This window comes from Hyperolius riggenbachi, chromosome 9, assembly GCF_040937935.1.
Source record: "Hyperolius riggenbachi isolate aHypRig1 chromosome 9, aHypRig1.pri, whole genome shotgun sequence".
Taxonomy (NCBI): Eukaryota; Metazoa; Chordata; class Amphibia; order Anura; family Hyperoliidae; genus Hyperolius; species Hyperolius riggenbachi.
The window spans coordinates 273,422,493-273,449,187 of NC_090654.1; the positions used below are offsets into that span (position 1 = coordinate 273,422,493).

Genomic DNA, 26,695 nt, shown 5'->3' on the forward strand with positions numbered 1-26,695 from the left:
CACAGATGAGAGATCAAATTACAACTTGGGATTAGACACAGATGAGGGGGGGAATTAGACAGGCTAAACTCTCTAAATACACACAGGGAGCATTTCCCTCTAATTTCCTTCTGTCCTGTGCAAGAGTTCAGGTTCACTGTAATAGAGGATTCTTGCGCTCCTTCCATCCTTCAGAGATGGGACATAAGGGGTACAGCTAGGTCCAAAAAGGTTTCAGCAAAAGATGCACCCTTGTCCCACCCGCATAATACTTCCATCACTGGAACAGATGTGTTGCTAATGATTTGGGTTCTGTTTGTAAAACAAGGGGTATATTTATAACAAAGCCATGATTTGATAACAGATAGTGATGGGCCGGATGTCAAATTTTGGGTTCACAAATTTCGAATCCAAATCTCCGCAAAAATTCACGAATTTGGCGAATCTGCGAATCTCCGTAGAGTTCAGTGGCAGACGAATGGCTGCCGGCTTTAGCAGTTAATAGCAAAGCCTCCTTACGTGCTACAAACGCCAAATTTTCAGGACATGTGGAAGGGGGAGGTAAGGACAAGAGGGAATTTAAAAAAAAAAAAAGACCTTATAGTTTTTGAGAAAATCGATTTTAAAATTTTCATAGGAAAAAAAAGTGCATTAAAATGCGGTAAATGACGGATAATGTAGCAACTAGCAACCTAACAGTAGTGTAAATTTACATATATCAAAAGGAAGAGCAATGAATTTCATTACGGGGTTTCCAGGGGGTCCGTACACAGTGCGGTGAGCGGCGGTGTGTGGCAGCCAGTGCGCAAAGATCTTCAATCAAAGTAACTAAAAAGGTTGTAAGATAGAGGGTATTGATTGGCATGGGGCATTTCTGAGGATATTGGCGTGGGAACATTTTTTTTTAAAGGCACAGGTAAGTATTTCTGGTTAATTAAGATTATTAAAGGATTTTTCTCATTGTTGTGTTTTTATTTCATTTAACCCTTTGTGGAAATGGGTAAGGGGTACTTTGTACCCCTATACTCATTTCTCCCGGGAGGGGGGCTGGCATGTGGGGGTCCTCTTCTTAAAGAGGACTCCCAGATGCCACCATGAACACCCCCTTCTTGGGCGTCGGAGGCCCCCACCTCTTCCTGGGGCACCGGAGGTGAGGAAGAGCCCCTTGTCCATGGATTGGACAAGGGCTTCGGGGGAGAGGGGGAGGGAAAGGCTTGGCCGTCCCTCTCCCCCGGAGCCCCCCCATACATTGGACCATGCACGCTGGTATAGCTCAGGGTACGAAACCCCACTCGGCCAGGGCTCTCCCCTGGGGTTACAGAGGCTCGGGAGGGGGGACCACACATAATTTTTTTTTATTTCCCACACTCTGAACATAAAAAAAATAAATAAAGTTTTAAAAAAATAGGTAAAATTGCCAGGGATCTTTATACAGCCATATTGCGGCTGTATAGTGATCCCTGGCCAAAGCTTTGCGGCTCCGGAGGGTTTCCAGGGGGTCCATACGCACGTTCGGACCCCCTGGAGATACTGTCATTTAATGAATTGCTCTTTCTTTTGATATATGTAAATTTACACTACCGTTAGGTTTCCTGCATCTGTCATTTACTGCATTTAAATGCATTCTTTTTTCCTATGAAAGTTTTAAAATCGATTTTCTCAAAAACTATAAGGTATTTTTGAATTTTTTTCCTCTTGTAGCCAATGTCCCCCTCCGCATACCCTGAAAATGTGGTGTTTCTAGCATGTAAGGGGGTTTGCTATTAATCGCGTTGACGACCGCTTGCCTTTCATTAAAGTCTGTGGGAAGACTGCGAGCGCGAATAAAAATAAAAAAAATTAGGGTTAGACGCAAATTTCGAACACCCCTTATTCATTGGGAACTATTCGCCGGTATAGCAGTTCGGTCCATCTCTAATAACAGAGTGTTACCTCCGTCTCCTCTCCATCTCGAAAAATATGATTGTTGTTTCTGTAATGTCTAGTCAGTGCTTTTAGATTGTGGTTTTTGCATTGCAATTCTCTGGCGATTGCGCTTTCCCATTCGGGGTCTCCCTCTAAGTGAATAGTGTTTTTTTTTTCCTGATCAATTCCATTTGAAATGATCATATTGTTTAATTATTTTATCCTGTTTATGAACCCAATCGATCATTTCCTTCCAATCGCAGTTATCAGATCAGAAGGTTATCAGATCATTTGCTAAAATTGTACAGTTAATGGACACCTTAAGGAATTATAGGCGATGTCGGGAGCCTCCTGTACACACACTAGATTCTCTCTTATGGTGGTGTTAATTTGCCCACGCTAGCAGAGTTTAATGTAGCCCGTGTGCATAGTTTCATTGCTCCTCAACTGGGATCACAATCTAACTGGCTCAGCTTAAAGTGTAACTGTTGGGCATAAAATCAAAAATCAATTCTTTATTTTTATCTGGTAAACAAGTAATAAGGACGCTAACCAGGCAATCCAAAAGTTAAAATTACTATTTCTCTTCTTGTTGATAAATGATCATTCCCCAGTTTACCTGACTCTTATTTGGTACACGCAAAAGTTAGTACACAAAAAAGAAGGTGCATGGCATGCTGGGTTGTCCTTTTTTGTTTTTCTACTTCCCCTCAGACTTAAAGTGAAACTTAAGTGAACTATAAAAAATGAGATTTATTCACCTGGGGCTTCCCTCAGCCCCCAGCAGCCGATCGGTGCCCTCGCAGCCCCGCTCTGACGCTCCAGGACCCGCCGGCGAACACTTCCGGTTTGGCCGTCACCGGCCGACAGGCATGGGAACGCGAGTGATTCTTCGCGTTCCCAGCCTGTATATCACCCCCTATGCTGCTATTGCGACCAGCTGGTCGCAATAGCAGCATACTGGGCGATATACAGGCTGGGAACGCGAAGAATCACTCGCGTTCCCATGCCTTTCGGTCGGTGACGGCCAAACCGGAAGTGTTCGCCGGCGGGTCCTGGAGCGTCAGAGCGGGGCTGCGAGGGCACCGATCGGCTGCTGGGGGCTGATGGAAGCCCCAGGTGAGTAAATCTCATTTTTTATAGTTGCCTTAAGTTTCCCTTTAAGTAATGCAGCCTGATTGGCTGACGCCTCTTTCCCTCCAGTTTTCCCCTCCCACACCTCTGTTCCTCTCTGATTGGCCAATATTTCTCATGCTGAGGCAATGCACTTTCTATAGTGAAGGGCGGGCAATGCATACACAATCAGGCAGAGGAGAGTAAAGGGAGGAAATGACGTCAGGATTGGCTTCAAAATAGCCACAGTTAAAATGGGATATGCTAAGAAGGATTTTCTCGTTTTTTTTTCCTGTAGAAAAATCACTGAAATCAAAACGTGGACAGTGCAATACATATGTTATGTAAGTAGAGCAAGTTTTTTTTCTGAGATAGTATGGCTGAAAAAAACAAACAAACAAACATAACTTCCTAAGGAGAAAGAAGTCTCTGAGTCCCATAGAGCCTTCCCGCTCCTCTTGCGTTCAGCGCTGGCTCCCCTGTAGCAGTATTCCCCCAATTGGCTAAATACTGCTGTCTGCCGCCACAGGAGGTTTTGGAAGTCTTCTGGATTGCACCCGAAGATGGGTGGCTCCATATTGCACCTGCGCTAGGCTAGTGCACTCTCTCTCTCGAGCTCTCACGTGGGCAGTACAGAGCCGTCCAAGTGCTCCCGAAGACCTCTGAAGCCTCCCGCAACCGGGGATTTAAATGGAGGAGCCGGTATTCAAATGCGGGGACCATGAGAGGAACTGGAGGGCTCTATAGGACCCAGAGCCTCTCCTCTCCTTAGGTCCAGCCAGACAACAGCGGACCATTGGCACAGACACTACACTGCACCCCCACTGGCCGCATGTTGTCTAGTGGTAAATGGTCACCTATTAGTTCTGTCAGATTTCTACTACTTACTGTAAGTGACAGCAAGAGAGAGGAGAAAAGTCATTTATTATAGCTCATTTTACTCTAAAAGCAACATATTTTTACATTTTACAATTTTTCGCCATAGTGGTCTTTTAAAGTGTACCTGAGTTGCCGTAATAAAAAGATTTGCTACTTAGGGCTTCCTCCAGCCACCTTAAAGGACACCTGAGGCGAAAATAAACGAATGAAATAAACTATTGTATCTATCTTCCTTCTCCTAAAAATTACTTTTTAAGATATTCCACTGTTTTATTTTATGTTTAAATCAACTTTTTAAGTTTTAACAGTTTTATTGTTTTTGCTTAATGACACATTCATTGAAGTATGCCAGAGCTAAAATCTATGAACTATTGACCCTTTTTATCTCTTTCCTGCTCTCAGAAGCCATTTTCTGCTAGGAAAGTGTTTTATAGTTGGAATTTTTTATCATTGAGGGTCACACTGTAGTCACTTCCTGTCTGAGTCAGAACTGAGTCAGCCACTTACATACCTGATATTTAACTCTTTCAGGCAGAGAAAGAAAAAAAAAGGAACGCAGCCTAGTTATTTGTGTGCTAGGCACTGTACATACACATGTCTATCTCATCATGTCACATGTCACTTCTGGTATCCTTTAAGCCCCAATGCAGGGGCGTAACAATAGGGGAAGCAGCCCCTGCACCCGCGGGGGGGGGGGGGGGGGGCTGGGGCCCGCTCAGGGCCATTTTGGGGGGGCAGGAGGGGCCACAGCATGAGGGGAGAGCATTGCACATCAGTGGGGAGGGGGGACAGTTCCCCCCCTTCCTCACCTCGTGCTCTCCCCTCCGTGCACTCCCCTCCTGCATCTATTAGTGGCAGCAGGGTCGGCAGCTATAAATACCTCTATTTACCATGGAGCTCTCCGATCTGTGAAGGTTTCACACTATTTCCTGTTAAACAGGAAGTAGTGTTAAGCCTTTACAGATCGGAGACCTCCGGCGGTGAATGGAGGTAATGGAGGGACAAAGTCCTGAAAGAGGGACAAATGAGTAGGAAAGAGGGACAGAGGGACAGGGCTCCCAAAGAGGGACTGTCCCTCCAAAAGACGGACAGTTGGGAGCTTCGCAATGCTCTCCCTTCTCCTGCCCCCCCCCCCAAAACGGCCCTGAGCGGCCGGGAAAGGGGAGGTCCACTCAAATTCTTGCAGGGGGGCCCGTTGACTTCTAGTTATGCCCCTGCCCCAATGCATCCCCTCGCCATCCTCCCGAGTGCTTCCCTTCGGTTGCGACTGAGCCAGCTTACTGGAACAGATTGCGGCTGAACAGAGGCACTCGGGAGTACGGCGAGGGACGTATTGAGGCTCAAGAGACTGGAGGAAGCCCCGGGTAAGTATCACATCTTTTTATTACGACATCCCAGGTACTCTTTAAAGGGAACCTAAACTGAGAAGGATATGGATTTTTCCTTTTAAAATAATACCAGTTGCCTGACTCTCCTGCTGATCCTGTGTCTCTAATACTTTTAGCCACAGCCCCTGAACAAGCATGCAGATCAGGTGCTCTGACTGAAGTCAGACTGGATTAGCTGCATGCTTATTTCAGGGTGTGATTCAGCCACTACAGCAGTCACAGAGATCAGCTGGACTGCCAGTCAACTGGTATTGTTTAACAGGAAACATCCATATCACTCTCAGTTAAGGTTCCCTTTAAGCCAGTTATACACTTTCAATTTTGACTAGCCAATCACTGACCAATTTTACCACCTCCCTGTAGTATGAGGGTTTACTTACACAATCTGCTCATAGTATCCAATATCTGTTGGACCTTCATACTACAGGCATGCTAACCACTCAGCCATTACCCTGCCCTTCCCCTATGATGTGAATGATGGACCATAAAGGGTGATTAGTAATCCAGCATGCAGCTGTGGGACTCACCTTTCTGCGTCTCGCCTTGGAAACACCCTTTGCAGCAACTCTTTATGAACTCGGCCGCCATCCTAGGCGAGGATGCCTATAATGCGCAGATCACAGGCCGGACGCACTGTAAATCACCCCTAATAATCAGACAGAGACATATTTACAGCATTAGGAAGTTTAAACACAGGGAAAGCAAAAAACACACACACATTACATCTTGTGCAAACTCTGCATTCCGACAGACAGCTGGAGGGAGGAGGGCGGGGCTATGCAAATCAGCCGCCAGACTGTATTGTTAGTTTTGGCTCTGGATTTTTGAAACGATAAGGACACAATGGGGCAGGTAGAGAGGACCTGATGTATTACGCATGAAATAATACCCAGGCCTGACTTATCTCTGGGACGGGTTGCGACATGCTGGGAGATTCAGGGATTGTGCCATAATGTTGTTTCTCAACCGCCACCTCCAGGAAAAATGCTGAAATCAGAGCTAAATTCGGGGAAGCAGAGCAGGCCAGCGTATTTCAAAGTCACGGTATTAGAAAAGCATAAAGAGTATCTGGAGTGACATGGGACATGATGAGATAAACATGTAGTCATAGCTCCCAACTGTCCCTATTTAGGAGGGACAGTCCCTCTTTGGGAACCAAATGTCTCTGTCCCTCATTCTTTCTAAATTGTCCCTCTTTTAAGACTGATTTACGGATCTGTGTTAAAGGACGCCCGAGGCGAAAATAAACAAATTAAATAAACGATTGTATCTATCTTCCGTCTCCTAAAAATGACTTTTTGAGATATTCCACAGTTTTATTTTATGTTTAAATCTACTTTTTAAGTTTTAACTGCTTTATTGTTTTTGCTCAATGACACATTCACTGAAGTATGCCAGAGCTAAAATCTATGAACTATTGACCTTTTTTTTATCTCTTTCCTGCTCTCAGAAGCCATTTTCTGCTAGGAAAGTGTTTTATAGTTGGAATTTCTTATCAGTAAGGGTCACACTGTAGTCTCTTCCTGTCAGGACTGAGTCAGCCACTTACATACCTGATATTTAACTCTTTCAGGGCTTGTTCACACTGCAGGCAGTTTTGATTTTTCAAAATCACCCTGAAAGCGCTTACACAAAGATTCTGTATGAGATAGTTAATATATGTGCGGCTCGTTTGCGGTGCTTGAGCCATTGATTTCGCCTCAATGGAAGGTATAGAAAAAACGCAAAACGCTCATAAAACCGCTTTGTGGAGCCATTGCGTTCGCGTTTTTAAGAATAAATACATTGTATTTATTCTTTTCCAGATCAAAGAGTTCACTTCCTGACTGTCAGGGAGTACATTACCAAATGCTCGGGAAAAAACATGCCGGAAACCGCTAACCACAAAAACGAATTGCCTACCCAAGCGCCGGGAATTGGAAAAAAAAGCCTCCAAAAAAGCCCACCACGGACGGACACGCGACTGGAACGCAATGTGAACAAGGCCTCAGGCAGAGAAAGAAAAAAAGGAACACAGCATAGTTATTTGTGTGCTTGGCACTGTACATACACATGTCTATCTCATGTCACAGGTCACAAAAATCCCCCCCCGGGGATACTTACCTCGAGAGGGAGAAGCCTCTGGATCTTAATGAGGCTTCTCCCGTCCTGCTCTGTCACTCTGTTCCAGCCATGTCAGCCCCCGAACACCGGCGAGGTAAATATTCACCTTCCCCAGCTCCAGTGCAGGCGCTGTATCGGCTTTCCAGTGGGCTCAGGCTCAGGCGGAAACAGCCGAGATCGATCAGGTCCGCTCTATTGCACAGTTGCAAGCCGATCAGGCTCTCCATGCAGATTGTAGCTGGGATTCGAACCGGGGACCCAGCACTGCAAGGTGAGAGTGCTCCGTTGCTATGGAGGAGGGAGGACAATTGGTGAACAACAGAGCAGCTACCATCGGTCAGGGGTTGAGGCAGGCGTATGTGTCCGAGCAGAATCGATTGATGGCCGCAGTACACACACAACGATTGTCGGCTGAAGGGGTCGTTATCAGTCGATATTTCACCTGACAGTTATCGCACGTGTGTGTGTATCTTCACAAATGGATGCCTCAGCGGTTCTGAATTTCGGGCGGTAGCGATGGTATCTGAGGACAATATTTATCTCTTCTCTCTTCCCCGTCTGTGGTGGAGAGAGCAGGCAGGAATCCTCTTCTGTCTCAGCACAGATTGAGTTTGACAAGATTAAACAAACACGCCAACCACCGGCTGAGATGGCAGCGAGCCAAACCTCAGAGAGGAAGCGCTCCTCCACCTGCCCATCAGTGTGCCAGTGTCTCCAGCCCTGACTGTATGCCAAGCGGCAGGCGCTCTCCTCCAACTGTGTCACCACAGGGCAGGGCGGCAAATCCCTCACTAAACCGGTGCGCCATCTCATACCGCAGGCTCCTGAAGTGTACCCAGCGCACGACATGATTCACCCGACCGTTCGTGGTGTAACCGCATACGTCTACTTCCAGACACAGGATCATCCCAGACTCACAGCTCCTATGTGCACAACACAGACATAGGGTTAACATCCTGTGTTTACAAATTAGCTGCTCTGCCAAGGCGGCCAGCTGAGAGATCAAATTACAGTTGTAATTAGTTACAGATGAGGGGAATTAGCTAAACTCTCTAAATACATACATTTCTCTCTGTTTCCTTTTGTCCTGTGCTAGAGTTCAGGTCCACTTTAAGAAATTACCGTCTTTGCTAGAGATAGTCAGTGAGATGCTGATGATTCCAAGTTGCAAGCAGACTTAATTTGCACTGTTGAGAGAGATTACTTTCATGCTGCTGCTTTGCGTTGTGTCGGACAATATAATTGTCTGAGCTGTAGTTGCAGACTTGGCCACAAAGAGTTAATCTCTCAGCAGCATTAAACAGAGGTGGGTGGAGTTAGTCCTGAGCTGTAGCTGCAGAGCAAGCCACAAAGATATAATGTCTTAGCAGCACAGGAAAGATGTGGGTGAGGTTAGTAATTTGCTGCAGACCTGGACACAAAAAAAGATAATCTCTCAGCAGCACAGGGAAGACATCGGTGGGGTTAGCCCTGAGCTGTAACTCCAGAGGCAGCCACAAAGAGTTAAGCGCTCATCAGCATGGGGAAGAGGTGGGTGGGGTTAGCCCTGAGCTGAAGCTGCAGAGTCAGCCACAAAGGGTCTCAGCAGCACAGGGAAGAAGTGGGTGGGGTTAGCTCTGAGATGTGGCTGCCAGCCGGCCACAAAGAGTTAAGCGCTCAGCAGCATAGGGAAGAGGTGGGTGGGGTTAGCCCTGAGCTGAAGCTGCTGTGTCTCAGCAGAACAGGGAAGAAGTGGGCGGGGTTAGCACTGAGATGTGGCTGCCTGAGCTGGCCACAAGGAGTTACACGGGAGGATGAACCAAGGCTTTCACCATCCACCACTATATGTACTACACGTGAGGGCAGTTACACCACTGACGATCACACGCAACTGGATCCACCAACCCTTCATCCACCACCAATATTTTCTGATATGTCCCAAGTAAACATTGCAAAGATTTTCCACCTAATAGCAGAGAATTAAAAAATAAGTAAGAGTACATTCCGGTTTGTTGAATCACATATGCCCTCTGGTGTTTTCCACCTTGAGTAAACCAACCCCATTGTAGTAAATAGTGATGCATCTGAATGTAAAGCCAGCCTGTTTCATCTACATCATAATACTAGAATGACCTCGGGGATCTCGGAGAACATCTGCAGCTGTGATTTAATGCAATAGAAGGGATTTTTACCATATGATATATCAGGGCCGCTATAATGTCTATAAGGTGACAGACACACAAGCTCTGCCCAAACTGCAGCACAAAACCCTCACAAAGTGCCAACAAGGCAATTTAACTTACTGATGAATAGGTAACTAGACGTATCCTCCAGTATTAGATAGCCCCCAGTATTAGGAAGATCCCCCCTCCCCAGTATGAGAAGGCAGAGTAGCCTCCCCCTCCAGTATAGGTAGACAGAAGTAGTCTCCACCTCTAGTATAGGCAGACAGAAGTGCGTACGTACGAAAAGGGCGTCGGGAAAAAAGGGCGCGTGGTATAAACGATAAATGGAAATATCGTTTATAGAAATTATTGTGTAGAATTTCGTTTATAAATAGTGTTTTAAGAATTTATAAATCACTAAATAATGTGTATGAGATCGGCAATTCTTAAAACGTTAATCTTCCCTGTTTGTAAAGTGAAACTTATATTTTCGTTTATTAAAAACCCTCCCTGTACCTATCCCTAACCCCTAGACCCCCTTTTGGTGCCTAAACCTAAGACCCCCCTGTTGGTGCCTAAACCTAAGACCCCCCTGTTGGTGCCTAAACCTAAGACCCCCCTGTTGGTGCCTAAACCTAAGACCCCCCTGTTGGTGCCTAAACCTAAGACCCCCCTGTTGGTGCCTAAACCTAAGACCCCCCCTGTTGGTGCCTAAACCTAAGACCCCCCTGTTGGTGCCTAAACCTAAGACCCCCCTGTTGGTGCCTAAACCTAAGACCCCCCTGTTGGTGCCTAAACCTAAGACCCCCCTGTTGGTGCCTAAACCTAAGACCCCCCTGTTGGTGCCTAAACCTAAGACCCCCCAGTTGGTGCCTAAACCTAAGACCCCCCTGTTGGTGCCTAAACCTAAAACCCCCTATGGATAATAATATTTTACAGACATTAATAAATAAAAAATGTAAAGAAAAAAAATGTAAATTATTTTTTTGGGTGGATAATAATGTGTTAGAAATGTTTTAGAAATAGTGATTTATTATCTTCATAAACGTTATTCGTCACTGGCTCATTTTGTAAACTTAAATCATCACAAACATAGTTATAAATCCTTAAAAATCTCCGGGCGCCGTTATAAATCCTTAAAAATCTCCGGCGCCCTATTTTCCCCGTTCAGCGCCCATTAAACGATATTTATAATGGAAGTGAATGGGGCGCCCTTTTTGTCCACTTGTCTCATGCGCCCAAATCTACTGCTTCCTCCATTGTGAGCCCCTCTGAGGGACAGTTAAAGGGGCACTATGGTGAAAAATTTTAAAATTTAAAATATGTGCAAACATAGACAAATAAGAAGTACGTTACTTTCCAGAGTATAAATTACTTTTCTCCTATGTTGCTGTCACTTACAGTAGGTAGTAGAAATCTGACAGAAGCGACAGGTTTATCGTAAAAGTGGGTATCCAGAACAATTTAATACATTGTACTACATGTCATTACAGGACCTCTTTAAATAGCAAATTGAGCAGCAGTGGAAAACTGAGTTCTGATCTCTGGATAATGCCAAATTTTGAAAACCTCTAACGTTGTTCATCTCTGGTCTCTCGCTAACAGATGAAGGTCTGGGACACAATAATTATTTTGCAGATTCTTATTTGTTTATGTTTGCACATATTTTACATTTTACAATTTTTCACCATAGTGCCCCTTTAAGTCACAAGACAATATACTCTGCACAGCGCTGTGGAAGATGTCAGTGCTATATAAATGTATATATATAAAATCGTGTGTGCGTGTGCGTGTGCGTGTGTGTGTGTGTGTGTGTGTGTCGCGATCACTCGAAAACGGCTTGACCGATTTGAACGAAACTTGGTATACAGATCCCTTACTACCTGGGATGATATGTTCTGGGGGTCTTGCGGCCCCCCTGCACACCTGGGCGGAGCTACAAACAACAAATCAGATTTCACCCATTCATGTCAATGGAAAAGGCTGCCATTCTCACAGTAATCAAGCCAGAGTCCCCACACTTGGCACAGTTGGTCGCTTGGTGACTGAGGTTACAAAGCCAGGGAAAGTGGGCGGAGCATAAAACAGCCAATCACATTTCAGCCATTCATTTTAAATGGGAAAATGTAAACTGCAGCCATTCTTAGACTGTTAATCGCAGGGTTCTCAAACTTGGCACACTTGGTAACTGGGTAAATGCAATTAAGATTCAAGAAAGTGGGTGGAGCCTACAACAGCCAATAAAAATTCACCTATTCATTTTCAAGGGGAATATTTAAACTGCTGCTATTCTTACACTGTTAATGGCAGAGGCTTCAAACTTGCTACAGTCGGTCATTGGGTGACTGGGGTCCAAAGTCACTAAAGGGGCGGGGCCACATACAGACAATCAGATTTCCTTGGAGGATAAACTGCTACCATTCACACATTTTTGATGCCAGGAACCTGAAAGCTCACACACTTGGCCATTGAGTGACTGTGTGTCAAGGTAACAAAAAGTGGGCGGAGTCAAAAACACATTTTACTGGGAAAATATAAGCTGCAGCCATTCTTACACCGTTAATGGCAGAGTTCTCAAACTTTGCACAGTTGGTCACTGGGTGAATGAGATTAAGATTTTGGAATGTGGGTGGAGCCTACAACAGCCAATAAAAATTCACCTTTTGATTTTCAAAGGAAATATATAAGCTGCTACCATTCTCTTATACTGTTAATAGCAGATGCCTCAAACCTGGTACAGTTGGTCACTGGGTGACTAGGGTTCAATTTCAGAAAGGGAGCGGAGCCACAGCCAGATGTGTTTATTTTTCAATGGGAATATACAAAGTATTGATACCAAGGAACCCAAAGCTGATAACTTGATAATTGAGTGACTGTATGTCAAGGTTAGAAAAAGTGGGCGGTGCCAACAACTAATTTTTTTTACATGGCAGGGTTCCCAAACTTTAAACAATTAGTCACTGGGTGACTGGGATGAATATTCAGAAAGTGGGTGGAGCCTACAACAGCCAATCAAAATTCACCTATTGATTTGTAAAGGGGAATATTTACATTGCTACCATTCTTACACTGTTAATGGCAGAGGCCTCAAACCTGATACACTCAGTCATTGGGTGACTGGGGTCCAAATTCACTAAAGGGGTGGAGACACAAACAGCCAATCAGATTTGTTAGATTGATTTCAGCCATTCTGTTATTGGCAGGGTTCTCAAACGTGACACAGTTGGCCACTGGGTGACTGGGACAAATATTCAGGAAAGTGGGTGGAGCCTACAGCAGCCAATCAAAATTCACCTGTTTATTTTCAAGGGGAATATTTATATTGCTCCCATTCATGCACTCTTAATGGCAGAGGCCTTAGATCTAGTACAGTCAGTCACTGGGAGACTGGGGTTTAAATTCTGAAGGGGGAATTTACACTGTTAATGGCAGGGTTCTCAAACTTGACACAGTTCGTCACTGGGTGACTAGGATTAATTTTCATAAAAGTAGGTGGAGCCTACAAGAGCCAATCAAAATTCACCTATTGATTTTCAAGGGGAATATTGAAACTGCAGCGATTCTTACACTGCTAATGGCAGAGGCCTCAAACCTTCTACAGTCGGTAGTTAAGTGTCTGGGGTTCAAATTCAGTAAAGGGGAGGAGCCAAAAACAGCCAGATTTCTTTGCTGGATAAACTGCTTCCATTAGCACAATTTTGATGCCAGGAACCCAAAAGCTCACAAACTTGATGATTGAGTGACTGTGTGTCAAGGTTACAAAAAGTGGGTGGAGTTAAAAACAGATTTTTCTGGCAAATTGTAAACTGCAGCCTTTCTTCACTGTTAATGGCAGGGTTCTCAAACTTTGCACAGCTGGTTACTGGGTGACTGGGATTAATATTCAGGAAAGTGGGTGGAGCCTAAAAATGCCAATCACAAATCACATGTCGCTTTTCAAAGAGAATATTACAATTGCTGCCATTCTTGCACTGTTAATGGCACAAGCTTCAAACCTGGTACAGTTGGTCATTGGGTCACTGGGGCTCAAATTTAGAAAAGGGGACAGAGCCACAAACTGTGAATCAGATTTGTTTCATTTCATGGGAAAATACAAATTATTGATGCAAAGGACCACGAAGCTCACAAACTTGCTCATTGAGTGACTGTGTCCAGGTTACAAAAAGTGGGCAGAGCCCAAAACAAATTTCACTGGGAAAATGTAAACTGCAGCCCTTCTTACACTGTTTATTTCAGGGTTCCCAAACTTTGCCCAGATGGTCACTGGGTGACTGAGTTTTATATTCAGGGAAGTGGGTGGAGCCTATAATAGCCAATCAAAAGTCACCTGTTGATTTTCAAGGGGAATATTTAAATTGATGCCATTTTTACACTGTTAATAGCAGACGCCTCAAACCTGCTACAGTTGGTCATTGGGTGACTGGGGTTCAAATGCTGGAGAGTGGGTGAAGCCACAAACAGCCAATCTGATTTGTTTAATTTCTATGGGAATATACACATTATTGATGCCAAGGACCCCAAAGCTCACAAACTTGGTCATTGAGTGTTTGTGTGTTAGGGTTAGAAAAAGTGGGCGAAGCCAACACCAGTCAAATACATACACGGGCAATGCCGGGTCATCAGTGGGTGGAGACAAATACAAATTTCACTGGAAAATGTAAACTGCAGCCATTCTTACACTGTTAATGGCAGGGTTTTTAAATTTTGCACAGTTGGTCACTGGGTGACTGGGATTAACCAGTTCGCATTCAGTCGTTTTTCGCTTCATGCATCCGAACAATGTTCACCTCCCATTCATTAGCCTATAACTTTATTACTACTTATCACAATGAACTGATCTATATCTTGTTTTTTCCGCCACCAATTAGGCTTTCTTTGGGGGGTACATTTTACTAAGAGCCACTTTACTGTAAATGCATTTTAAAAGGAAGAATAAGAAGAAAACGGAAACAAATCATTATTTCTCACTTTTCGGCAATTATAGTTTTAAAATAATACATGCCTCCATAATTAAAACCCACGTATTGTATATGCCCATTTGTCCCGTTTATTACACCATTTAAATTATGTCCCTATCACAATGTATGGCGACAATATTTTATTTGGAAATAAAAGTGCATTTTTTCTGTTTTGCATTCATCACTATTTACAAGCTTATAATAAAAAAAAAAAAAGAAATAATTCATCTTTACATAGATATTTAAAAAGTTTAGACCCTTAGGTAAATATTTGTGTTTTTTGTTTTTTTTTAATTGTAATGTTTTTTTTTTTTTTTAATTAAACATTTTATGTGGGTATTTTTGGGAGGGTGGGATTGAAATTGTATTTTTTTTTGTAAATATATGTGTATTTTTATTTTTATTTAACATTTAGATGTAGTTTACTTTTTGGCCACAAGATGGCAGCCATGAGTTGTTTACAGTGACGTCACTCTAAGCGTACCACGTACGCTTAGAGCGACATAGGAAGCAGAAAAAGCGTAGCTTCCGAGAGAAGCTGTCGCTTTTTCTGCGGGGGAGAGGAATCAGTGATCGGGCACCGTTGCCCGATTCACTGATTCACTGGCTAACAAACCGCCGGCCGATCGCGCGCGTGCACGCGCGCGATCGGCCGCGTGGACGCGCAGGAGCGCACATGGCTTCCTGGACGTGAGTTTCACGTCCAGGAATGTGAAATAGTTAATAATCAGAAAAGTGGGTGGAGCCTACAAAAGTAAATCAAACTTCACCTATTGCTTTTCAAGGGGAATATTTAATTGCTGCCATTCTTGCACTGTTAATGGCACAGGCCTCAAACCTGGTACAGTTGGTCAATGGGTGACTGGGGTTCAAATTCAGAAAAGGGTATGGAGCCACAAACAGCCAATCAGATTTTTTCATTTCACTGCAAATTATTGATACCAAAGACCGCAAAGCTCACAAACTTGGTCATTGAGTAATTGTGTGTTAGGGTTAGAAAAAGTATGCAGAGCTAACACCAGCCAAATACATATCCGGGCAACGCCGGGCAATCAGCTAGTACTAAATAATAATAATAGTTACCCTGCCCTCTCTGGGATGCTTAGCCTAGGCCACTGGTGCCCATTAGGTAGATCGCGATCTACCAGTAGATCACGAAGGACTTCATGGTAGATCCCGACCCCACTACATTTTCCATTCTGTATATACAAGTGTGCTCCTAAAATTGTACATAGGTAGATCATTTTGACTTGCTAATTTTTTAAAGTAGCTCATTAGCCGAAAAAGTGTGGGCACCTCTGGCCTAGGCTGTTTAGCTATATGGCAATGCCCCCTCCCCTCACCCCCCCGCCAAGAGCATTATTGGAGACCAGGTATTATTTTTACTCGCTTCATAATTCTCAAAAACAAACATTCCGCACCTGACAGCACTAAAGATGTCACCACCAGTGATAAATTGCAGGCTGTAAATCAGGGTGAGGAAAGAATTTACAATGGGCAAACACTGACTAAATAATTTATAAATGAATTACAGTACTGTAAAAACATAAGCAATTTTATAAAATTATGTTATTTTCACTACAGTTCCTCTTTAATGTTTTAAAAAATTACCAAACAACCTCTCTCTAGACCCTGGATCTCTCCATCACTGCCACATTGTGTGGTACCCAACAAGATTAATCACAAGCCGTAACCGTGGAGACCAGAGGCTTCATCTCATCATCACCAAAGATGATGAACAAGATGTTAATAAATCCAACTCGCATGGAATTGGGGCCTGGGAACTGGTTATGATTGGTCCAAGCTGCGTATGAAAGCCAGAATTATTCACTTTTCAGCACGCATCTACGTTTATGGCGATTTTATGACCGCATCTGGTCTGTCAGGGGATTATCAGTATGCTTTGACTGCAGAGTTTGCTTTAGGGCATCAAAGATGAAAAATTATATCGTAGGAGAAAACTCATGAGAACAAGTTAATTGCATGTGGCCCATATGGTGTGAACTAGCACTAAGGCTTTTTGGTCTAATTCAGCCTCTTATACACTCCTAGCAGTTCTGGTTCACCATGTGCTTGCTGGGCAATCTGTAGCCCTAAGCCATTGGTGGCCAACCTATGGCACATACACCAGATGGGGCACCCAGAGCCCGTGTAGGGCATGGTAAGCGTGGCCTTAGCCAGTGGCATAGGGATCTGTCAATAAGGGGTTCTGCGACGGGAAAGGCCTACCTGCCTCTGCTGAGGGGGAGGCTACTTCAGTGGACCTATACTGGGGGGGAGGCTACTTCTGTCTACCTATACTGGAGGGGAGGCTACTTCTGTTTACCTATGCTGCAGGGGGAGGCTACTTCTGTCTACCTATACTGGAGGGGAGGCTACTTCTGTCTACCTATACTGGAGGGGGAGGCTACTTCTGTCTACCTATACTGGAGGGTAGGCTACTTCTGTCTACCTATACTGGAGGGGAGGCTACTTCTGTCTACCTATACTGGAGGGGAGGCTACTTCTGTCTACCTATACTGGAGGGGGATGCTACTTCTGTCTACCTATACTGGAGGGGGAGGCTACTTCTGTCTACCTATACTGGAGGGGAGGCTACTTCTGTCTACCTATACTGGAGGGGAGGCTACTTCTGTCTACCTATACTGGAGGGGGAGGCTACTTCTGTCTACCTATACTGGAGGGGAGGCTACTTCTGTCTACCTATACTGGAGGGGAGGCTACTTCTGTCTACCTATACTGGAGGGGGAGGCTACTTCTGTCGGAAGCAGTAGATTTGGGCGCATGAGACAAGTGGACAAAAAGGGCGCCCCATTCACTTCCATTATAAATATCGTTTAATGGGCGCTGAACGGGGAAAATAAGGCGCCGGAGATTTTTAAGGATTTATAACGGCGCCGGAGATTTTTAAGGATTTATAACGGCGCCCGGAGATTTTTAAGGATTTATAACTATGTTTGTGATGATTTAAGTTTACAAAATGAGCCAGTGACGAATAACGTTTATGAAGATAATAAATCACTATTTCTAAAACATTTCTAACACATTATTATCCACCCAAAAAAATAATTTACATTTTTTTTCTTTACATTTTTTATTTATTAATGTCTGTAAAATATTATTATCCATAGGGGGTTTTAGGTTTAGGCACCAACAGGGGGGTCTTAGGTTTAGGCACCAACTGGGGGGTCTTAGGTTTAGGCACCAACAGGGGGGTCTTAGGTTTAGGCACCAACAGGGGGGTCTTAGGTTTAGGCACCAACAGGGGGGTCTTAGGTTTAGGCACCAACAGGGGGGTCTTAGGTTTAGGCACCAACAGGGGGGTCTTAGGTTTAGGCACCAACAGGGGGGTCTTAGGTTTAGGCACCAACAGGGGGGTCTTAGGTTTAGGCACCAACAGGGGGTCTAGGGGTTAGGGATAGGTACAGGGAGGGTTTTTAATAAACGAAAATATAAGTTTCACTTTACAAACAGGGAAGATTAACGTTTTAAGAATTGCCGATCTCATACACATTATTTAGTGATTTATAAATTCTTAAAACACTATTTATAAACGAAATTCTACACAATAATTTCTATAAACGATATTTCCATTTATCGTTTATACCACGCGCCCTTTTTTCCCGACGCCCTTTTCGTATGTACGCCACAATGGAATCCCTATCATAGTCCTATGTCTATGTATGTATCTTGTAGTTTATGTATCGTAGTCTAGGGCCAATTTAGAGGGAAGCCAATTAACTCTTCTGTATGCTTTTTGGATGTGGGAGGAAACAAGAGTGCCTGGAGGAAACCCACACAGAAACAGGGAGAACATACAAACTCCATGCAGATAGTGCCCTGGCTGGGATTCGGAGTGGGGTCCCAGCGCTGCAAGGCAAGAGTGCTAACCACTACGCTGCTCACTATACCATATATAGCATTACAGTATATAGATATAGGAAGTGTTTCTGATCCTGAAACTAGGGAAATTATCGTAAAAGTGGGTATCCAGAACAATTTAATACATTGTACTACATGTCATTACATGGCCTCTTTAAATTCCAAATTGAGCAGCAGTGGAAAACTGAGTTCTTTCTGATCTCTGGATAATGCCAAATTTTGAAAACCTCTAACGTCATTCATCTCTGGTCTCTCGCTGACAGATGAAGGTCTGGGACACAATCATATTTTGCTGATTCTCTCCTGTTTTTCTGTTATTTCGCACATTTTTCCTGCCTTCTCTCTCCGTGCTTCCTTTGTCTCTCATGGTTTCCTGTTTTGCACCTGCATGCACGCAATATAACTGCGAGACCACGCGGACTTCCTGCGCTAGGCATGGGTGTAACTGCAAAGCAAAGACTTCACCATAAATCATTGTGCCCATAGCTACAGATTGCCCAGCAAGCTCATAGTGAACCAGACTAAAGAGCTCTCCTACTAAAATGTTATGCAAAACAAAAGTTTGCCTTCTTAAATCAGACGGTATTTGTGATTATTCAGGTTGGAGTGAGCTCTGAGGTGTCCCACAATGCATCACTGCTGAATATGCAAATCATTCTTTGTTGTCCCTGATAGCTAGCCACACCTCCAGAACCGCTGGAGTGCAATGATGTGTCAACTTGTTGATATTACAGAGCCACAATAATCCACCATGCATATAGAGCCATGTACGGATGTGCCCATAGCCAGGGCCGGATTTGTACTCTTTACAGCCCAAGGCCACTGTCACCAGCCCCCCCCCCTTATTATAGGTAGCGAGATGACTCCTTCACCTTCCCTCAAGTATAGGTAGCCAGATGACCCCTCCCCCCTTCCCTCTGGTATAGGTAGCCAGATGACCCCTCCCCCCTTCCCTCTGGTATAGGTAGCCAGATGACCCCTCCCCCTTCCCTCTGGTATAGGTAGCCAGATGACCCCTCCCCCTTCCCTCAAGTATAGGTAGCCAGATGACCCCTCCCCCCTTCTCTCCAGTTTAGGTAGCCAGATGACTCCCTCCTTTTTCAACCCCCTTTCAGCATAGGTAGCCAGCTCACCTTTACACTGCAGCAGCCATCAGTGTCACTCATTTCTCCGCTCGTCTCCAGTGCAGAAGCTTCCCCTTCCATTCCATCTCCAATGCTGTCCAAGTCCATAGCCACCAGCCACAATGCAAACGTGCACAGAGAGCAAGGTGTCTGCTGCACAGGCGGCTAGCAGCAGAGTACCGCGGTCAAAACAATAGATTTATAATGTAAATGTGTGTTGATTTTAATTTATTTTTATTTTCAGTTGTAGTATTACTTTTTGGCCACAAGATGGCGGCCATGAGTTTGTTTACATGACGTCACTCTAAGCGTAACACACGCTTAGAGTGGCGCATCGGGAAGGGAACGGCCAGAAAAGGCGCAGCTTCCGAGAGAAGCTGTCGCTTTTTCAGCGGGGGAGAGGAATCAGTGATCGGGCACCATAGCCCGATACATTGATTCCCTGACCACCGAATCCGCGGCCGGGAGTGCGCATGCACGCGCGCGATCGGCCGCAGGGGCGCGCGTTAGCGCACATGGTTTCTGGACGTAGTTTCTATGTCCAGAAACCAAAATAGGTTAAGGGCCATAAAACTCGATGCTTCCCCTTTCTTTTTCTGCCCACCAACAGAGCTTTCTGTTGGTGGGCTGTGATCGCTCCCAGGATGTTTATTTATTTTTTTTTATATTTTTTTTCTTAAACAAACATTGCTATTTCTTTTATATTTTTGTATAGCTCCCCCCCCCCACCAGCCAATCAAAGCGATCGGCTCTCATAGACATCAGCCTATGAGAGCCAATCACTCTTGTGCCTCCCCAGGAGACAGCCATGTCACACGGCTGTCCCCAGTACAGCGCTGCCTTAGATCGCAGCGCTGTACAGTGTAAATAGACGGCTGTTTCACTGTCTAGCAGTCTCCTAGCGGCAATCAGCGCTGGTAGACTGATGACGGAGCGGAGCGCGGTCCCCTGCAAAACCCCGCCCCAGGACTTCACGCCAATTGGTGTGGAGTGGTCAGCTCGGGGTTAATAGAGGGCCTTCCCGTTCCTCCATCAAGATCATCGTTCCAGCGCCGTTCCACATTGTAGCTATTCAGGCTGCTGGGTCTTTTGAACCTCTTGTGTCCTTGAGTACTTCTGAAGACAATCCCTACTGTGCAGGTGCATGTCCAGTCTGCACATGATGCGTTAGGGATGCGCTAAGCTGTTAGAGAGGGATCACACTTGCATCTGCAGGCGATTCCCTGCAAGCGGTTTCCCGCGCAATAGTGCGTTTTGCAAAGCGTTTTAACTTGAGTTGTTTTTCACTTCTATGAGAAATTGAGCGGCAAAACGATCAAACGGGAGATCGGACATGTCGGAAATGATCTATCGAACCATCTATCTGCAGCAGAAACGAACCGTGTATTCCCAGCATTACTCTGTGCCTGTACTGAAAGTAAACTGACTGCAGTGTGTGCTGATCTTTGCTTGAATGCCACACTTTGGAATGCTACCCTCCCCTTGCTTCCAAAGTTATATGAGCATATCTCTTCTGGAGCTCTGATAAGATCTGTAAACACTAAATATTGAGAGCTGCTCCTGGCATCATATTTATAACTTAAACATTGAGATTGGATTATATTTTACAAACATACAGGTGCACTGCATTATTCATCAGAACAACATTTTTCATTTGTTTGAGTACTTAAGGCAAACATGAAGTGAAAATAAATTTATGAGATTTAATCAACATTGCATCTTGGGGCACTAATTCTAAATAGAATTTTGCTCAGGTCCCATAATCTTAATTTGGGTTTCAAGGGCTGAAAATCTTGATTTGAGGTTTGAAGCCGATATAACATCCCACTTACGTTCCTGCCATTCATTCTGCGCCTACATGGAGAAAAGGCGACCTGTTAAACTATTTGATCGTTATCCTGCTATCAGGAGTGTTTGCACAGCAACACAAAAGTGTTGTGACTGCTAAATAGCTTTCAGGAGAGGTACATCTGCAGTCCAACTTCCCCGACTGCAGAGACAAAGCACTGGTTCACTATGAAAAACTAAAACAGCGATGTCTGTTGATACAGACCGTCCCAGACACATCACACTGACTAATTGTTACGCCAGTTAGGTAACGTAAAAAAATGCAAACATAAATAAAACAAACAAAAACAAAGAAACAAAAAAGAAACAATAAAAGCAACAATCCGACATTCACATAAAAATAGTTCTGTGCTACTATATAAACAGATTAAACATGAAAGGTTATAAAGACAGTAAAATCCGGCATTCTTTCAATACACTTCAGGATTCCGCACAGCAGGGTGGTGGTGCTGGTTCAATCAGATTATAAAATCACAGTTCACTATCTCAATAAATATCAGCAAATCTCGAGTAAACTGAAACTGCTCGTGTACTGAACTCTCTCCTGTTCTTCCCTCATTCCTCTCTTTTTGCCCGCTGTTTGGCCTTGTTCATATTATGAATCACCCAGCGCTATCACAAGCTCTAAACGAATTTATTGCAATTTTTTTAATCGGTTTTCCCTATGCTTTCTAAGAGCTTTTCTAAGCGCTTTTGCACAGGGATTTTTTTTTTACTTCCTGACAATGTTTATATTCATGAAAGCCCTTGAGAAATCAAACCGCTCATGTGAACACTCTCATAGGGAATCATTGCATAAGCGCTTTTAGGGCGATTTCTGAAATCGCCAGCGCTTAAAAAACCCTGAAAGCCAGTGGCATAGCTAAGGAGCTGTGGGCCCCGATGCAAGTTTTATAATGGGCCCCCCCCCCCCCCTTCCCCAAGCACTCTATACATAACAATTGATACGGCGCACCAAAACCTGCCAATGGCAACTACAGTGTCAGAAGTGCAAGAAGGGGGTGGGGGACAGTTTGTTAATGATCACTATAAAGCATCTATAGAAGTGATTATTAACAGCACAGGGCCAATAGATATCTAATACTGTGCTTGAGTGAGGGCCCCTTGGGGCCCCTCTGACCCAAGGGCCCCAATGCGGTTGCTACCTCTGCAACCCCTATTGCTACGCCACTGCTGAAAGCTCTCTAGGTGTGAACAAATCCTTAAAGTGAACCTTAAGTGAACTATAAAAAATGAGATTTACTAACCTGGGGCTTCCCTCAGCCCCCAGCTGCCGATCGGTGCCCTCGCAGCCCCGCTCTGACGCTCCAGGACCCGCCGGCGAACACTTCCGGTTTGGCCGTCACCGGCCGACAGGCATGGGAACGCGAGTGATTCTTCGCGTTCCCAGCCTGTATATCGCCCCCTATGCCGCAATAGCAGCATGTGCAAACAGTCTAACGCGGCTAAAACCGCGTATAACGCACAGCATGCTGCACTTTCATAGAACGTGCAGCGTTACAATGTAACGCAACGTGGGCACTGTGAACAGCCCATTGATTTTACATTACTGTGAGTTAGGCTGCGTTACAGGCTGCTCCAATGTGCGCCTGTAACGTCTCACTGTGAAAGCAGCCTAAACAAGCATGCAAATCAGGTGTTCCTGACTGAAGTCTGACTGGATTAGCCGCATGCTTGTTTCAGGGTTGTGACTCAGACAGACAGTACTGCAGCCAGAACATCAACAGAACTGCCAGGCAACTGGTATTGTTTAAAAGGAAATAAATACAGCAGCCACCAAATCACTCTCACCTTGGGCTCACTCCACAGGTCTACTCACTGACTCAGTTATGCACAAACAGGTTCTTAGAACTTATCAGCCTCAGGTGATGAGGAGTAAAGAGAAGTAGGGCTCTTTCGCACTGAATAATACGCACTTCAACATTACCAAATGGTAAACAGTACTTTCAGTACAGGCCATAGATGCACTTTATTCCTGAGTGCAAAATGTACCCTCTGCTGAATGATCAATAGCTAGATCCCCTTTATCCCAAAAGCAGCTTCAATAGAGTTATCTTGTGAGATAGTTGCACTGCCTTTGACCTCAGTCAGCAGAACTCCTTGTGCTTTAAATTCTTGGAATGCTGTGATGTCTCACGCTGCCCCCTAGTGACAAGTAGCCCATGAATACACTTTACAGCAGTACTAATTAGAAGCAGGGAAATGTGACCAATAAGAAATAAAAAAAATGTGCTAAAATAAATTGCCTGGAACACTTCCAAGCCTCTAAATAAATTGGCTGCTGAAGGGTTAAAGAGAACCAGAGATGATCTAAAGAAAATATTCTATACATAAAAGGGGCTTCCTCCAGCCCCATACGCACGGATCGCTCCCACGCCGCTGTCCACCGCTGCCCGCAGCTACGAGAACCGGCTCCCCGCTCTGCCGTCAGTCGGAGCCAGTCTATCGTAGGAGAAGTGCGCTCTTTGTGTATCTCTGCAGCAGCCGCTGGAGAGATACGTAGAGGGCGCACTTCTCCTGCATAGTTGCGGGCAGCGGTGGATGGCGGTATGGGAGCGATCCGTGCGTATGGGGCAGGCTGGAGAAAGCCCCAGGTATGCATAAAAGCTTTTCTTTAGATCATCTCTGGTTCCCTTTAAAGGGGTACTGTAGGGGGGGGTCGGGGGAAAATGAGTTGAACTTACCCGGGGTTTCTAATGGTCCCCCACAAACAACCTGAGCCCGCGCAGCCACTCCCCAATGCTCTGGCCCCGCCTCTGGTTCACTTCTGGAATTTCAGACTTTACAGTCTGAAAACCACTCCGCCTGCATTGCCGTGTCCGCGATCCCGCTGATGTCACCAGGAGCATACTGTGCATGCCCAGTATGGTCTGTGTCTGTGCAGTACGCTCCTCATGACATCAGCGGAATCAAGGACATGGCAACGCAGGCCAGGCGCGGAGCTAGGGGGGGTCGGGGTAGGACAAGTGCCCCGGGGCACCTGGTCCCCAAGGGCGCCCAGCTGAGCTTCGGGTTTTTTTTTTTATTTATTTATTTTTTTGCGGAGGGTGAGGGGAGCAGCGCAGAGAAGAGGGAGAGCTGTGCGGACGGTGGGGAAGGGGGGCCATCTCCCCCCTCCTTCCCTCACCTTAGGTGCTCTCCCTCCCTTGCTCTCCCCTCCAATGTCCGGGTGGCTGGCAGCGGCGGGCGGAACTCACCTCCGTCTCGCTCCAGCGCCGGCCGGAAGTTCGGGTGCGCAGCCGCTGCTCTGGTCTGGACCAGACCAGAGTAGTGGCAGATCCATCCGGCGCTGCGACGAGACGGAGGTAAGTTCCGCCCGCCGCTGCCAGCCACCCGGACATTGGAGGGGAGAGCGAGGGAGGAAGAGCAGCTCTTCCTCTTCTCTGCGCTGCTCCCCTCCTGCTGGCTACATATACTGGGCACATATAACCCTGACTACATATACTGGGCACATATACCTCTGGCTACATATACTGGGGACACATACCCTTGCCTACATATACTGGGCACATATACCCCTGGCTACCTGTTCTGTGGACATCTCTACCCCTGGCTACCTGTTCTGGGGACATCTATACTGCTGGCCACCTATTCTGGGGACACCTATAGACCTGGGGCTACCTATTTTTGGGAAAGCACTGCTGTCAGATTGAGTGTATTTTGGGGAACTGCTGCCAGGTGAGAGGTGTCTACCATATTAAGGGGGCATTCTGCCTATTTATGTGAAATGCTGTCTATTTATGTGCCTCATGACTGCTGAATTTGTCTTGTTGGGGGCCTCATGGTTACTGAATTTGTCTTGTTGGGGGCCTCATGATTTGTTGGGGGCCTCAAGATCGCTGAATCTGTCTTGTTAGGGGCCTCATGATTGCTGAATTTGTCTTGTTAGGGGCCTCATGATTGCTGAATTTGTCTTGTTGGGGGCCTCATGATTGCTGAATTTGTCTTGTTGGGGGCCTCAGGATTGCTAAATTTGTCTTGTTGGGGGCCTCATGATTGCGGAGTTGGTCATGTTGGGGGCCTCATGTTTGCTCATGATTGCGGAATTTGTCTTGATGGGGGGGGGGCTCATGATTGCTGAATTTGTCTTGGAACATGCTGGAAGGTACATACTGAGGGAGGGTGGGTGAGTGTGAGCCTGCTAACCTCCATGTACATTTGAAGGGGCGTGACCAAATGTGGAGCACCCATAACCACGCCCACATTTGGTCACGACCCTTCACCTTAGGAGGCGCATTAATAGTCTTTGTCCCTGGGCGCTGAAAACCCTAGCTACGCCTCTGACGCAGGCGCAGTGGTTTTCAGACTTTAAAGTCTGAAATTCCAGAAGTGAACTGGAGGCGGGGCCGGAGCATCGGTGAGTGGCTGCGCGGGCACAGGATGTCAATGAGGGACCGTTAGAAGCCCGGGGTAAGTTCAACTCATTTCCCCCCCCCCCAACACCCCTACAGTATTCCTTTAAAGCCTTTTTTTAAAGCGTGTTTTGTTTTTCTGATGCAACGAGGGGACGTATCACTTAAGGGAAAAATCTACAGAGCTCGCACATGGCTGTCCAAGAGCTCAGATATAATCCCTGCCAAAACATACGGCCTTATCTCGGGCAGCTCTTAACCCCCATGGAAAATTCTGTGTACGTAAATCTGCAATAATTCCTCATGAAAAGCTCTGATAAGAGGCCGAGATAACCTGTTTTTAGCAAGAAACTTATCTTGTTATATAACCAACAACCAGAAGGACCTCAAAATAATCTGGTGGAAAAAACGCGTAGGTGTCGTGTCCTTACTGGGCTAACTGTCCAAAGCCAAAGGACAGGATGGTTTTCAAATATTAGTGATAAACAGTTATTATTATTATTATTAAAGTGAACCAGAGACGAAGCACCCTCATGTATTGTACCATATATATCAGTGGGAACATTAGAGAAAACACCTACCCTGCTCTATGCTTCATCCTTCACTGCTCAGCCTGCTTGTTTACAGCCCTGATAAAATCCCCGACTGAGCATTCAGTCTGGCTTTGCTCAGGAATCATTATAGCTGATTCTGTCTGCTCTGATGTCTTTTCAAGCCCAAGCCTGCCCCCTTCTGACTCTGCTATAATGACTCCGCTATAATGATTCCTGAGCAAAGCCAGACTGAATGCTCAGTCGGGGATTTTATCAGGGCTGATAACAAGCAGGCTGAGCAGTGCAGAATGAAACAGAAAGCAGGGTAGGTGTTTTCTCTAATGTCCCCACTGGTATTTATGGTAAAATACATGAGGGTGCTTCGTCTCTGGTTCACTTTAAGTATTTATATATTCCGCAGCTCTGTACAGAGTATATTGTCTTGTCAAGTGAATCTTAAGGCTAATTTAAAACAAAAAAAACAGAT

General features: G+C 45.3%; 1 protein-coding gene across 4 annotated transcripts in view; it reads right to left on the reverse strand.

Moving 5' to 3' along the window:
- The window catches only part of TC2N (tandem C2 domains, nuclear), an 83,893-nt gene that overhangs the window by 47,564 nt on the left and 9,634 nt on the right, over nt 1-26,695 (reverse strand). The window contains exons 1-2 of one of the 4 annotated variants that reach the window (XM_068254591.1): nt 11,508-11,562; nt 5,792-5,910 (exon numbers count right to left, since the gene is read on the reverse strand). In XM_068254591.1, the coding sequence (XP_068110692.1) occupies nt 5,792-5,852 (61 nt within the window). In that variant the 5' untranslated portion in view covers nt 5,853-5,910; nt 11,508-11,562. The other 3 variants (XM_068254589.1, XM_068254592.1, XM_068254590.1) reach the window with 3 other exon arrangements.